The 15,672-nt window shown below is 40.4% G+C and overlaps 1 protein-coding gene across 4 annotated transcripts in view; it reads left to right on the forward strand.

Annotated features, from left to right (window-relative positions):
- The window catches only part of GSAP (gamma-secretase activating protein), a 101,140-nt gene that overhangs the window by 14,563 nt on the left and 70,905 nt on the right, over positions 1–15,672 (forward strand). For 3 of the 4 annotated variants that reach the window (XM_019744568.3, XM_019744569.3, XM_019744570.3), the window contains 8 exons: positions 160–229; positions 547–600; positions 5,118–5,206; positions 9,238–9,307; positions 10,536–10,585; positions 13,816–13,920; positions 14,481–14,540; positions 15,474–15,517. In XM_019744568.3, coding sequence (XP_019600127.2) covers positions 160–229; positions 547–600; positions 5,118–5,206; positions 9,238–9,307; positions 10,536–10,585; positions 13,816–13,920; positions 14,481–14,540; positions 15,474–15,517 — 542 coding nt within the window. The remainder of the gene's footprint in view (positions 1–159; positions 230–546; positions 601–5,117; positions 5,207–9,237; positions 9,308–10,535; positions 10,586–13,815; positions 13,921–14,480; positions 14,541–15,473; positions 15,518–15,672) is intronic. The other variant, XM_019744572.3, reaches the window with a different exon arrangement.

Consider the following 15,672-nt stretch of genomic DNA (forward strand, 5'->3'; position numbering starts at 1 on the left):
CAGAAACGTCTCAGAACCAGACAAACTGGTTCATTGATAGTTCTTTAATAAAATGTTTTGCCACCATGATACTTGGTGGACAGTTAAATGGGAATTTGTATTCATAAAAGTGTTATTTAATATAAAACTCCATATTAAAAAATGCTTTTGTTTTAATAGCATCTCTATACATTTGAGAAAGACTTGCAAGTTGTCAGTGGCTCTGTCAACAGTGAGAGAACTTTGCTTGGTAAGTTGAACTCTTATTGCTACCTACATGTCAAGAACTAAACCACATTTTTTGAGTCTTAAAGTATTTGATATTTGCAGTATTTGATTAGTCTATTACAATGATTTTCTGGGAAGAGGTAATCTTGGGAGATTAGAGTTAAAATAAAGGCTCTGTTGAGTCTACCTAGAAAAAAAAAAGAATGCTTTGTATTCTACCTTAATCATCCACTGACAGGTCCCCTGAGCCCTCATATATTTCAGGCAGAAAATGATAAACTTTAACAGGTCATTGTATGGATCATTTGCTAATGAATTATTTTTTCTTTTTTCCGTTAGCTGCAAGTTTAGTTCAATCTACTAAAGAAGGAAGAAAAAATGAGCTTCAACCAGGTAATGAAATTATACTTTTTAGTGCCTATTGATAGATGAAGATTTATTGAACGAGTCAGTCAAATTTCAGGCATCTTTACAAAGAGCTTTATCTCAGGATGAAAAGTAAAGGTCATATCAAATGTGAAAAAGAGTTTAAAATTTTTTTTTCAAGTAAACAAGAAAGTGCAGAAAGCATTATAACACTGAATAGCAAAAGTATTAAAAAGGCATTTAGCACCTGCAGACTAAATAAAAATTGAGAACATACTAGAACCCTACAGTGAAAAGCTGGCGTAAAGAGTTGGGCAAAGCGTGGTATTCCTTCAAGAATACCATTTTTTCCCTTATATCTTGTTAACTATTGACCAATACATAAGGTATTGTGAGTAGTCCACCAATTCTACATAAAAAGTCAATTCTTCCCATTCGCCACTTCACAGGTATTATCCACGTGATGTTCCCTCCCTCTTTCTTTTAATATTCTATGACGTCCATCTGTTCAGAACACAACAAATACTGAGGGGTCAGGTACTATGCATGGTGCTGGGGATACAGTGGTGTGCAAAGAGGAGTGGCAGTTGCTCTCATGGTGAGCTCTAGGGACTAGTAGTGGGTGGGGTGTCCCATGGGGGTTGGGTCCTGTCTTTAAGGGAGGGCAGTAAACCCAGTGGGACCAGCTTTTCAACTTATCAAGAGAAGCATGGACTTTTTTTGGTGAAACTTTAATGTTTAAATGTTGGCTCAAATATTTTTTGAAAATTCTACTCGGGCAATGACAACCACCTGTTATCGTTGGTGGCTGGATACAGCCTGTGGACTACGATTTTTCAACCTCTGGTCTAGTGGACCTCTTTTCAGTCTCTTGCTATTCCAGTCCTGCAGTGTGTTCCATCTGTTCTGTTCATTCGGCACTTAAACTGCTTCTTTTGTTAGCATAGTTCCCAGTCAGATGCAGTCTCCCGCGGTTGTGTGTGATGGAAAAACCCTTTTACATACTTTGCGCGTGTGGCTTATGAGGTCGTCCTGAGCTCCCACAGAGCCAGCTCATAAAGTGTGAAGGAAACCAGAGCTGAGTCTGGATGGGAGCTCCTCAGGGACCTCAGTGGAAGAGTTTCTGGGAGAGGTTGGTGAGCAGGAGGCTTCCCCTGAAATCTCACCTTGGGTATTACTCGTCCTACCTTCCCTCCTGCCTGTCGTATTACACCGAGAAGCACAGCAGCCCTCTTCCCTCTTCTGTGCCATGTGCTCCTCTTAGCATTCTCTGGTCATCTTAGAATGAGGTGCACTGCTCACTTCAGAGGTAAGGGGCCTGGACTAGCTTAGGCAAAACAGGATCTAACATTTTGATGTCCTGGCCCTTAAGACAAGGGTAGGGACAAAACCAGGATATGACCCTGCTCTCCTGGGCTAATACACCTCTTTACCCAAGAAGAGAAGGGCCAGTGGCTTATGTTCCTCCCAGTCGCAAGGCTGGGTATCTATACAGAACTTGGATTAGCTCCCTGCTTCTCCTAGTTCTTGAGCCTCATTCCTTTTAGCCTTAGGAATTCTTGATTATGCCGGTAAACCCAGTAGTAACTGTGCTCTTTCCATTATGTTTACCATCTGTGCCTAATAGTCATGCAGAACAGTGGTGATTATGTACATTATAAAATGTACTCTCAGACCAACTTCACTGTAAGTTTTATTTGACTTCAACATTAAATCCTATTCAGATAGGCTTACTCAGTTTTGGAAGTTTGATGCAGTGAGATTTGGTGCAACCTCTAGTGAGATTATCTGTCTCATCTTTAAAAATATTAGAGTGAACATTGTTAGTTATTGTATTGGATACCTCATACTTTGTCTTCTTAGCTCACCTTTCCAGCTGGCCTCTGCAATGAGAACCAGCTCTGCCCAAATGTCATTTGACGGACAGTATCTCAGCTCAGCTGCTCTGCCTACTTTTTGCTTTTTGCCCAGAGCCCTTGGGAAAACCTGGTTCCTATCTGCACATGCACCACCTGAAGTAAGTTGGAAAGGATTCCAAATAGGCTAAGCCGTGACCACTGGGGAGCAAGCAGGTGAAGGATAAATAACTCCCCCTTTCCATCCCCAAAGTGGGTAACTCTGAGTTGTACTCCATGTAGCTCCAGGTGGTCACCTGGACGGGAGGTCCTATCTAGAATTTGATAATGCCCCTGATATTGGCCTACTCTTCTCCCTGGTTCGGTCTCCCCATTCCCTCATGCCAGCCCTTCCTGGCGAAAGTGATCCTGTTCCCTGAGATAACTTCTTGTCTTAGTATAGTCTGAGGAAAGTATTTGAGTGCAGTTAGGTTATTTTGGGGAGGATCCTAGCAAACACTGTTAGAGGAGTATTTCAATAGAGATCTGCAAGAAGGGAGGGAGCGAGTGAGTGGCTATGGGAAGCACATTTCTGATGTAGTGCACAGCCCATGCAAAGGCCCTGAGGGCCAGAGCGTACTTAGTAGACGTGCTGTTCAAGGATGGGTAGGGGTCAGTGAGGTCGGATTGGAAGGAACAAGGGGCCGAACAGTGGGAGCTGAAGCTGGAGGAGAACAGGGTGAGGTATAGACAGACGAGGAGATCCTAGGAGCCCTTTGTTCAGTGAAGATTTCAGAAATGATGTGACCAGAGAACACTCTACCATCTATTGTATTGTTTTGTCTTTTGAATAAATATTTTGCAAAGGCTTATTTCACCTGTCCATGAATGACTTGGTAAGCCATTTGATTATAATATGTAGTCAGTCTCAAGGTGTTATTTGACACTCTGTTGCTTATAATGAGATTTTTCCCATTGAAATGAGACAGACTGTAACATCTAGAGTCTGAAGAGCATCGTGATTTGCTGAAAAGTATATATTAGGTCAGCGGCAGAGCTTAAACTAGAGCTGATAACTCCAGAATCCTAATCCAGAGCGCTTCCTGTTACACTATGAGAGCACATGGTATGTTATTGGGAGAAATTCCCGTTTTCAAAATTACTCTTATCATTATGCTAATTATATTAGTTATGCACCTGGGCTGCTCTGAAGACTGGAACTATTAGTGTAGGAACATGGTTTTTGCTCTTGAAAATCCTCCCATTTTAAAGGCAAGTGAATTTAGCTGATAGCTGGTTATCTCATTTGGGTACAAATTCACTGTCAAAAAGGCCAAACGTAAGCTGATTCCATATTTTTCCCCTCCCAAAAGTTTTTTCTTTCCAGTTGAAATACAACTGGAAATACAACTTTTAGGGCAAGAGGTAAAATAGTCAAATGTCTTCTATAGTACGTAATATATTAATTTAATTATACACACTTAAAATTACATAATAAGGAAAATTGCTTTTTGTCTCATTCTCACATTTCACAGAAAATGCCTATTCTATTTTTTGTCACAAGGATCTTTGACACGAAAGTCTTTCTTATTCCTAAAGCCGTTTTTCAGTCATTCAAGCAAATTCTGAAAGCACCTCACCTTTCTCTCTGTCCCCGTTATTAGAAACACAACAGCCCTTTTGAATTGGTGTATGATCCTGTCACTGGGATTTTTATCCTCAGCTGCAAGTACCCATTGCCTAAGCAGCACTTGATTTTCATTTGTTTAGTTGTTGTATATTTGTAATCCCACATAATAACCCCTCACTGTCTTGCTTTTCCAGTAATCTTTAAAGCATTTTTACAGAGGTATCCAGCCAGAGGTATTCACAACTGTGAGGCCTATCCCAGAAATTGTTTTACATTCTTTGCCTTTTTATAAAAATTAAATGAAGCAGTGCTGTCAGATAACTTTTTTAAATAGTGCCAACTGGCACTGATTGAATTCCAGGCTGCTCTGCCATCCCCAAATTGTGCATTGTTATTTACAAAAAAGTCATTGAAAAAGAATCTGAGAATATTAGAGCCTTTCTAACAACTCAGATGTAATTCCCTCTTTTTGAGGTTTACTCTTGGGGGAGGGGAACTCGTGGCCTAAATTGGGATATCTGTGGTCACCCCATCCTAGCCTGTGTCCAAGGACTTCCTCCTGCTTGCTATCTTTGATGACATTTGCTCAAATGTGACACTGAGGAAAGAAGTGGGTCTTTATCAGCACAGCGGCACCCCATTCCTGAGGGAAGCCAAGCCCATCCTACCATAGATGCTGTCAACCCTCACATGTTGGTACATCAGAAATACCTTATTATTTTTGTACATAATCGGTATTTGCCATTGTGCTGCAGAGTTGGAGTGACGCTGAATGAGTTGTGTTTGTTTGGATTTAGAAGCCAGAGGGCCTGTGAAGCTACTGTGCTGAAAACGGTGGGGGAATGGGCGGCACCGTATTCCTCACTCCACGCCAATCAACTTCTCCTTTATGATGTTTTCCGTATCTATTTTGGGTTTTAAGAAATGTCAAAGTAAAGGTTAAGAAAATTGCTTTTCTGTGTGGAATAGCTAATACAGTAGGCAACACACTTACATTTTCAAAGTTCAGTGAACCTGTGTGGAGATGATGATGTGTGATATTCTGATCTTCCTTACTAAAAGCCTCCTTTACTTTGTAGGATCAAAGTGCTTGACTCTGTTGGTGGAAATACACCCCGTTAACAATGTGAAGGTCCTAAAGGCAGTAGACAGTTATATTTGGGTCCAGGTAAGTGAGCATGTCCTTTTATACTTACCTCGTTAATCAAAAGGCCTGTGAAACCCAGGGCCTGGGTGTTTACAAAGTGCCATCACACACATGATCACATTTAATCCTCAAAGCACGCTGGTAATTGGTGTGGCTGGAATAACCAGCTCTTCCTTTGCAAACAGGGAAATCTTTAAAACTCAAACCTAGCTCCTCTGTCTGTATTATATCATGGTTTGTCTAATAGGAATGCAGTGTTTTATGTGGTAAAATATTAAATATCAAAACACATTTAAATTAAGTTAAAAAATGGTCTATTTAATGTATTCACAGATTAAATATCTATGTTCAATGATGTAATTAATCCTGAAATTCATCAGCCCCATGAACTGATGCAGAATCAGTGTGTGTGTATAATGCAGTCATTCCTCATTATTTACACGTTCTGAATCTGAGAATTCTACTACTTGCTCAAATTTATTTGTCACCCCCAAATCAATACTCATGGCGCTTTCACAGTAATTTGCAGACATGTTCAAAGTGGTGAAAATGCACATGTTTCCAGCTGAGACCCAACGAGGTGACACTGCCATCTCGATTCAGTTCTCATACTACAAGCAAATGTTGTTTTCATGGTTTATTTAGTGCCTATTTTTTTTTTTTTTAACTTGGGGGCTGTTTGTTGGTGATTTCATTGTTTGAAATGTCCCCCAGGCATGCTGCTGAAGTCCCTAAATTCAAGAAGGTGGCAGTGTGTGCTTTACGGAGAAAGTATGTGTGTGTTAGATGAGCTTCTCCAGGCGTGAGTACACAGTGCTGGTTGCTGTGAGCTCGGTGCTAAGGAGCCAACTACGTATATTATATAAGGTTCCTTAAACAGAAACACACATCAAACAAAGTTATGTATTAACTTGCTGACAAAACTGTGGTGACTAGAGGCTTGCTGGAACCTATCCTTGTATTTTCCCAGAAACAATGGTCAGTATTCAGCACGCAGGGTTTGTGGTGACTTTACAGAACATAACTACCTCAGATACATGGTCATGCAGGGTAGCAGCATAATAATTTCCTTGTGTAACCTGAGGTATCTGCCTCCTCTTTCCCCTACCCACTCCCAGCCTCGAGCCAGTGGGTCTCCCTCCTGCAATGTGTGTTAGAAGAGGGGATTGCCTGTCATCTGCCCCGGGTTCTCCACTGTCAGCGGTCCTGTCAGTTGTGCATTTCTGCCACCACTCCTGGCTTCACTGTGGGTGGCTGCTGGCTTCCAGACAGCGCCTGCAGGGAGCTTCTGAGCTGCATTCCCCTCCCCCAGGGAGCCACTCTGTTTGCACTGTCATCAGTGCAAGGGTGCCTGGGACAGAGCACATTTCCTTTCCCTGGCCTGTTCTCTTGGCTCCCTTAGCCTCTCTACCCAGGGCTATATAGGCAATGGAGATGTTATTGAAGGATTGGGACACATAAAGGGAATTAGAACATAGGAAGGGAAAACATTTTACAAGTATTTGGTTGTACAACATTGTGACTATATTAAAAATGACCGAATTGTATAATTTAAAATAGTTAAAAGGGTGCATTTTATGTTATGTGAATTTTACCTCAAATTAAAAGTACAGAATGCATGACTGCATCCATAGGCCAAAGGAAAAGTCCCTATCCAAATAAAGTAAAACCGCTACTTATCTTGGGGCCCCATCTCAGTTCCTAGCCCTGCCCCCCGTTCCTCATGCCTGTGCCTCTGGTGAGAGAAACTTCTTCTAACCTCCATCCATGGAAAATCCTCACCTTCTGCCTCTCCCCCTTCTCCTCCCCTTTAGAGAAACAGTCACTGGTCCACTGAGTTTGGTCTTGCCCTGCAATCTGTCTCTGTTTTCTTATCAAAACATCCATGGTGGTGTCCTGTTCATTTCTCTAAGTCTGCCTGTGCCGCCTTGACCCCCTTCACAGAGGGACTTCAGCAGGACAGGTGGGGATTGGACCCCAGTCTGGGACCCTTTGAGAGTCCCCTACCAGCATGAGCTGCGTCTTCCGGATACTTCCATTGGGTAATTATATACTCCTTCTCCACACCTAGGGTACATACTGCCAGTGACGAATATTAATAATCAGAGTCTGGCTCCATATCTGTGGAGATAAATATTTCCCCAATATGATAAAATCTATATGGAGTTCTTTTCACAATGCAAAAAGCAGACAAACTAAATCAACCTTGTATGCTTTTGCAGAGCTGTGTCTGAAACCTGTCTCTTTATATTCTCACCTCCAGGCCTTGCTCTAGGTCTGCCTCATAATAGAAAGAAAAACAACCACCACCTAAATGGGACTTTTAAAATCATGTTCTCACTGATTGCCACACAAAGAACAGACCAAGGTTAGAACCCCACAGCAGCTTGTCCAGCTGGCAGTTCCAAGCAAGCATGCCTTGTCTACCTGTGGACTCAGGGGAGGCCGTATCATCCTCTGGAGGAGTAGCTCCTTATTTTGAGGCACTGGGTATTTGTTTTTTCATTTATCCATGTGGTGTCGCCCATCTTTGCTTCTCCTCAACCCCAGTACATAAAGTGTCCTGTTTGATGTGCCCAGTTTCACAAATCAGGAGATAATAAATTCTATATTATTTTTGTAGCTGAGTTCTGCATTGCTATCTATTCTTTTTTTAAGATTTTATTGGGGAAGGGGAACAGGACTTTATTGTTATTGGGGAACAGTGTGTACTTCCAGTACTTTTTTTCCAAGTCAAGTTGTTGTCCTTTCAATCTTAGTTGTGGAGGGTGCCATTCAGCTTCAAGTTGTTATCCTTTCAGTCTTAGTTGTGGAGGGCGCAGCTCAGCTCCAGATCCAGTTGCCATTGCTAGTTGCAGGGGGCACAGCCCACCATCCCTTGCGGGACTCGAGGAATTGAACTGGCAACCTTGCGGTTGAGAGCCCACTGGCCTATGTGGGAATCGAACCGGCAGCCTTTGGAATTAGGAGCATGGAGCTCTAATGACCTGAGCCACCGGGCTGGCCCCTGCTATCTATTTTATAATTTTGAGGTTATTGCTGTGAAGAATGGTATATAGTTAATGGCTTATTTTTCAGTTCTAAAGGGGAGACTTGATGACAGATGATGTTAAAAATTGACTGGGTTCTGTTTCTAATATGTCATTACTAGAAGTTAGGACACCAGGTAATATAGCTTGTCAAAAATTTCCCCAGTCTGTAGAGAGACTGCCAACTATAAAATAGCGACATAAAAGGTTATGTTCTTTCATTATGTTTTCAAGTTTGGAGGGAAAAGGCAAAATTCACCCGTGGATTTTAGTAAACTTTTATGTTACAAAACGGACCTGCTAGTTTATTGTTACTCTTTTGATAATGGAAGAATTAAGTCACTGGTGTCATCCCAAGACCAGTGTTCCCTCATCACAGCTGATGGCATCAGGCCTTGTGTTTCTGGCTGCCTGCTTCGTCCTGTGGGCTGGCACTTATGGGTGAATGGGGTGGACCAAGCCTTTTCCTCCTAGGGGCAGTGATTTCAGGCTTATAGTTCGTCCACCGCACGCCACACTGTGACTCACTGTCTTTTCTTGGAAAGTCCCTGGCTATGTTGTGCTTTGTCTACTGGATGTGGGACTTTGGAAGTTGTAATGGAGAGTCCGTTTACTTAGCTCAAAATACTAGGGTTTAGTTGCACAACAGATTATTGATCACTCTTACTTCGTGCATGTGAAACAGAGCTTTCTGTAGAAATGTTGTTTACCTCATTTCTGATTGGCATATTCCAAACAGCATGCACCGTCCCTAGAAATAGCTTGCACTTTAGCCTCACTGTTAAATGAATTATGTTGTACCTGCAATCAATTCCCCACCCCCGCTCCCCCACCCACTGGAAACCTGAGCTCCTGAGAGCGTTCCCTAGTCCTGCTTGCTTCCCTCTGTAATTGTGCGTGAATGTGACTCACCGAAACAAGACTGTGGTTCCCAGTCCCTTGTATGGTATTCAAACACAACTTCTGGAATATTTGTGTAGGCAAAGTAGTTGCTTATGATTTTGGTGAATTTCCTTTTTGCAGTTCCTCTATCCACATGTTGACAGTCATCCTCTTCCAGAGAACCATCTGTTACTGATTTCAGAAGAGAAATGTAAGTGCATCTTCAGGTGGTATCTGGGGACTTCATGAAGGGCACATCTAGTGAAGTGTGGGACATGACTGAACCTTCTAGATATCCACTCGCCAATGCTGAGCGTCCTCTCACCTTTGGTGTCTATTTGAGACCTAGGACTCCTGTGGAAGGGCTTTTCCTTTCAGCCCCGACTTGCTGATCCCTCAGGATCTGCTCTTCCCTCATCCTGGGGATGATGGGCTCCTGCGTCTGTGGATTTCCAATGTTGTCTCATGGTAGGATGTTTGTAGAACAGTTGTGCACGTCAGTTTTGCCTTCTTTAGTCCATCCGTTTTTAGGATGTGCGTCACAGGATAACCATGATGTGAGCAGAGAGGCTTAGGCAGAGACAAAGGAAGGCATTAGAAGCTAGAAGAAATCCATGACAGAACTTGAGGACACGTACTAACATAGCCAAATTCAGGTCGAGGTAAATAAGATTGCGACATCCTTTAATGATATTTTCAAGTTGGGGGCTGGGAGGAGAAAGGACGAACATCACTAGTGGATCTCATCTACTAAACAGTCTTTCCTGCTACAAGATGAAACTGCTGATTTATAATTGGGAGAACAGGCCTGAGTCTTGTGTTCCATTCCTGTGCTCTTGTCCACTGTCTGTCTCACTTTTTTGTATCTAGCACTGGCAGAAGATAAGTATAGGGAATGAATCTAAATTCCTTACTGAGAAAAAGGGACCACCTACAAATCGACCCAAAATATTTAGAGTTTTGCTAATGTGAAATTGATCCCTATAAAAATGCTTCGTCCAGAGCATTTTTGTATAATGATTTGTATAATGAGTTTTCTATCTAATATTTTCATACAAACAGGTATCTGGTATTTGGAAACTGATGGTAACCCTGTCAAATGAGCCTGTGTTAGCTGCCTATAAGACTGATGGTACAGGGGAGGCAAATGCTTGTTGAGGGAACCCAGGGGAGCAGAAAGGTTAAACGCTTCATATGTTGTCGATATTGGGAGCAGAGTAAATGCTGGACTTGAAACAGACTGTAAAGGGAGGGTGGAGAAAGGGGAGTTGTGTTTTGAACCTTTACTGTAAGATTTCTGTCTATGATAATATTTTTCAGCCAGTTATTTAATCTGCATATTTTTTAATACAAAATTATTCACAATGGTTAGGTGAAAAACATACTCATGTTTTTCATGAAGGTTAAAATCTATCTTTCTGTTGTTTGTTTTTTTAAAGATATTGAACAATTTCATATCCAAGTCATCCAAGAAGATGGAAATAAAGTGGTAAATACTTGAAATTCCTTTTGCTTCAGAGTGTTTTCCACAAATGGTGACATTTCTAGACTGTTAAAGATAGATTAATGTTACAGAAACATAATATTTTCTTTATTTGATGTCTTTCAAATTATAGACTTGCTATTGTAGCATGTGAAGTAATATAAGATATGTGAAGGGGTTAAATGTCCCCTCCCCCGGCCCCCGACGTCAGTCCCCTGAGATAACTATTATAATAATGACAGCTTTGTGTAACTCTTTCTACACATTTTACTTTGCTCCATGCACATATACAAGGATTCAGTTGTTTTTTACCAAAATAGAATCATAACATATAAATTAATTTGCAGCTTTTCTTTTTTGGTTTTTACCTAATATATCAGGGTATCTGTATAGGTTACCAAATAGAGATATAACTTTTTTCTCTAAATTTTATGCTTGGATACATATACATACATATAATAAATGAGATCATAGCATATGTGCTGTGGTTTTATATAGTAGTTCTATTTTCTTTCCTTTGTTTCCCCTATTCTCCATTCTCCCTCTTCTTTTCACCTTTAACTTTCATTCACAACCTGGTATTTCTCCTTTCATATTCTTCTCTCTACCTGTATTACGGTATCTATTACCCCCACGCCCCTGGGTTTGTTTTTATTCACTCCTCATTCAACTTTGTGGAATTATCTGCAAGTCAACTAGAATAGTTCCATTTCATTCTCTTTAGAAGTATATAATAGTCCCTGGCATGGAAGTACACAGTTTTTCATCCATTTTCCCACAGAATTACATTTACTTGATGGCCAATATTCTTTTTTCACTTGTTTGCATTAGAAATTGTCTCAAATGTTTTTGTGTCTATAGCTTCACATATTTGGTACATACATACTTGGGGCTAAATCTTCAGGGATATATAATTGGTGGATATATACTTTAATAAATTTCAACAGATTTTGCCAGATGGCTTCCCAAAAAATTGGTAATAATTCAGTTTTACAACCAAAGTGTAACAATACTCTTTCCCTTTATCTGTACCACTAATAGGTATATTTGTCTTTCTAAAACGTTTCCAATTTGATGGGTGTAAGTTGCTATCATTATTATTTTAGCTTTTATTTCCCTTTATATTCATGAGTTTGAGCACATACTATGTTTATTGGCTATTTGAATTTGCTTTTCTGAAAATTGCTTAGTTGTATCCTTTGTCTATTTTTCTTGACAATTTGTATGAGATATTAAAGATGTGTATGAGATATTGATATTAACAATGATTTCCTTCAATATTTAAATAGTCTACATCAAAATAGTCTTTCTCTGAAGGTTTTAATTTTAAAGTTAAGTGAACAAAATGGAAATGGAAAATGGCACTTATTAATATGTATCTACTATTGATTGCCTCAAAGGATGAGGCCAGGCTAGAAAATGACCAGAAGAAAATGTGTGGCTGGAGCTCTGGGCCACCAGTGGCTAAGTGCATGACAGGGCAGGGTCAGGACTAGTGGTCAGAAAAGGATCAGACCAGAGAGGAAAGACCAAAAAAGAATCCCAAAGCCAGTGATGGAAATTTAGAGGAGAGTGTTAAATAAACAAGTCGGAGTCGGAAAACTGGGAATGGGCACAAAGAACTGGCTGTTTGGAAGAGGGGTTGGGAGCCCGGAAGACACTGCAGAGAGAGTGAGGGCAAAGTCACTTGTCAGCAGCCCAGAAAGGATTCTCCTGGCCAAGACAGTGCAGCCTCAGCATTCCTTCATCCATGTGTGTCCTTCTGTGGGGCTCTTTTGCCCTCATGCGTAAAGGCTTAGACTGTCCTACTTAAGGCAGTGGGTGGTTCCGCATATCCCTCACAACATCCCTGCATGATAAAGGTGGCTTTGTAATCATCCCCATTTTTACAGAGAATGCTGCAACCAAGACTCACAGAGCTGAGGCAGCTCCAGAGAAGGAGAAAACTAACATGTAAACCTCAGTCGCCACACTCAGGTTCTTGTCAGTATATACCTTCATTGGAAAGAGTTCCCAAACCTACCCCAACCTAACACGTTTCAGAGAAGTGGAAACAAGATGGCTTTTCCAAGGTTTAGAGACAGACAGGCATGCTTGGGTCTTTTCTCTAGTATCACTTTCCTCCGTTCTAAATGTGGTGGACCTTGGCTAGCCAGAAACAGAGGTGCATAATTCTGCTTGCTCTGTGCCTCCCTCAAGTTCGAAGTTAGCCTCAGTGGAGAAATTAGGATACAGGGGATTTGGGGCATGAAAATGGACCATTCTCGTGTTCCTTCTTCTTCATTTCTACTACCTCAACTTGTCTACATTTTTTTACTCATTGTCCCAATATAGATTACTTACACTATATACCATAAGCATTGAGGCAAGTGAATTCTTAATGCCTTGTATTAAACTTGTGATAGCCTTGGCAATTGATATACCTTATTTCATTTCGCATCCTCTTCTTTTTTTTATTTATTGGGGAACATTGGGGAATAGCGTGCTTCTCCAGGGCCCATCAGCTCCAAGTCGTTGTCCTTCAATCTAGTTGTGGAGGGCGCAGCTCAGCTCCATGTCCAGTCGCCATTTTCAATCTTTAGTTGCAGGGGGCACAGCCCACCATCCCATGTGGGAATTGAACCGGCAACCTTGTTGTTGAGAGCTCGTGCTCTAACCAACTGAGCCATCCGGCAGGCCGCCCTCATTTCCCTTGTTTTGAACAAGTGTTCCTTGAGTACTATTCCGTGCTAGAAACAAGACATTGGATGTTAATTAAAATGTAACTCTTATAGAAGCACCATAGGAATACAGGGATGGAGAGTTTTGCCTTTGTTTTGGGCTGAGGTTTTCCTTGGGATCCCAGCCTCTGTGAAGGTCTCTTGTTGGCAGAGACCTGAGTGGGTTATGTCCAGAACAGGAAGCTCTGAATCTTCTGTTAACCTAGCTGTTAATTGGTGTTAGGTGTGGCTTGCCTCACTCAGCAACACCAGCCTGTCTGCTAAACTAGGAGTAGAATAAAATAGTATATTATAAAGTGGTTGGGAAGAGCAAGTAAGGAAATGGTGCTTTAAATCTTTTCTGGGAAGACTTTCCATGTGCATGTGTTGTGGGGGTGGGATGGAGGAGCGCTGCTAAAAATAAACTATGGAAATATTTACCTGTATTATAAAGATAGAATATGCAAAATAATAGTGAATTCCAGATCTGTTCTCCTTTAAAATAGTTATTTATTTCCGAAATCTTATGGCCTCTAGGTGATCAAAAATTCTGGCCACCTCCCAAGAGAGAGAGTAGCAGAGGACTTTGTTTGGGCTCAGTGGGATATGTCAGAGCAGAGATTATACTACATTGACCTGAAGGTAAAAACTAATCCACTTGTCCTCCTTTTTATAGGTACAATGGAATTTGGACATTATATAATTGTAATTTATTAATCATTGCATTTTCATTGATGGGACAGTCGGGGAAGATTTATTAAAAATAATGAAACAGGTTGCCAGCTGGGGAAGATTGGGGAGGGTGAGTAAAAAGGGAGAAGGGATTAAGAAGTACAACTTGGTAGTTACAAAACAGTCATAGGGATGTAAAGTGCAGTACTGGGAATATAGCCAATAATGTTGTAATAACTATGTATGGTGTCAGATGGGTACTAGATTTATCGAGGTGATCACTTCATAAGCTATGTAAATGTCTAATGACTATGTTTTACACATGAAACTAATATAATATTGTATATCAACTGTAATTGGAAAATGAAACAATTATTAAAACATTGTGTTTTATATAATGAAAAGATTTTCATTACTGTTTGCTTCTTGGCTACTTCCTTTTCTCTCTCTCTTTCTCTTGCTCTTTTGTTTTTTAACTAGTGTTTTCGTTGATTTTTTGGGCTAATATGTCATTCTACTTCCTCTTTTAGAAATCAAGGAGTATCTTAAAATGTATCCAGTTTTGTGCTAATGAGAACTTTAACTTAATGGTAAGTCAAGAGAATGATTGGGCTACAGGAAATTTTATAACACGTTGTCCCCTTCTAAAGAGATTTGTTATCATAAACAGCATTTTAACATTCTTGACGTGTCAGTCACTTGTTTGAGCAAGTAAAATGGCCCTCGCCATTTTGAGGCTTCAACTCTATAACAAATGCAATTAATATAGGACATTAGAAGAGCACATACAGAAAATTTCTGCTAACTGAATGCCTTTCGTTAAAGAAACAAAAGTGAGGATTAGTAGAAGGTAATAGGTGTGGTCTTTAAGTGGTAATAAGTCATTTGATGCCAGAGGACTTGTGAGGTTGATAAATTTGAGGATAAGGGAAATAGTGAGAGGGTATAGTTTAATTAGTAAAACTCTAGCATGACTTTTGCAAATCTATTTGTAATGCTAGCCTTGCGGTGAGGAATGATAAATAGTTTTATTTGTGATGGACAGTACATTCTTCTTCCTCTTGACTAGTACTAATATTGGTGTCTAATGTAGATTGGTATCATACCATTGTAAGAATTTCATTTATTTCTTCTGCCCCACCCTCTCTTTTGACTCAGCCACTGTCCTTCTGAAGACACAGTCCTTCCCTCCTTATGTGGTCTTCTGTGTCTTGTAAAAGTTTACTCGTTCCAATTGGTTTATCATACAACCCATTTATGATATTCAAATCTGAGGCAAAGTTTGCCAAGTATTAGCTCTGTGAGAAATAAATATACATTGAGCTTGTGATTGTATGTAAACTCCAGAATATTCTTGATGTAATTTCTGTGCTGTGAATTTGGGGAATAACCTGCGAAGAGAATGGTTAAATGTGCTCTTCATGATTAGGTAATTACAGTGTTATCAGGCTTGCTGTGGTTTTCAGAACTCTTGTCACGTAGTAATATCATTTTTTGTTTGTTTTCTCCTGATTTTTTGACAGTTTGAAGCACCCTTGGACATATCATTAAGTGACTCAGGATTTAAGTAAGTTATTCATAGATTACTATTAATTTTTATAGATACTCATGGGCAAAATGATTATATTTATATCTAATCTAGGGTATGTAGATAAAAGGATAATTTGGTGTATGTGTGTGTGTGTATCTTCTTTTGTATTTCTGTTCTCTATAGGGACTCTA

Source organism: Rhinolophus sinicus, chromosome 4, assembly GCF_057876585.1.
Source record: "Rhinolophus sinicus isolate RSI-liver-muscle chromosome 4, RSI-T2T, whole genome shotgun sequence".
In the NCBI taxonomy this organism is placed as follows: Eukaryota; Metazoa; Chordata; class Mammalia; order Chiroptera; family Rhinolophidae; genus Rhinolophus; species Rhinolophus sinicus.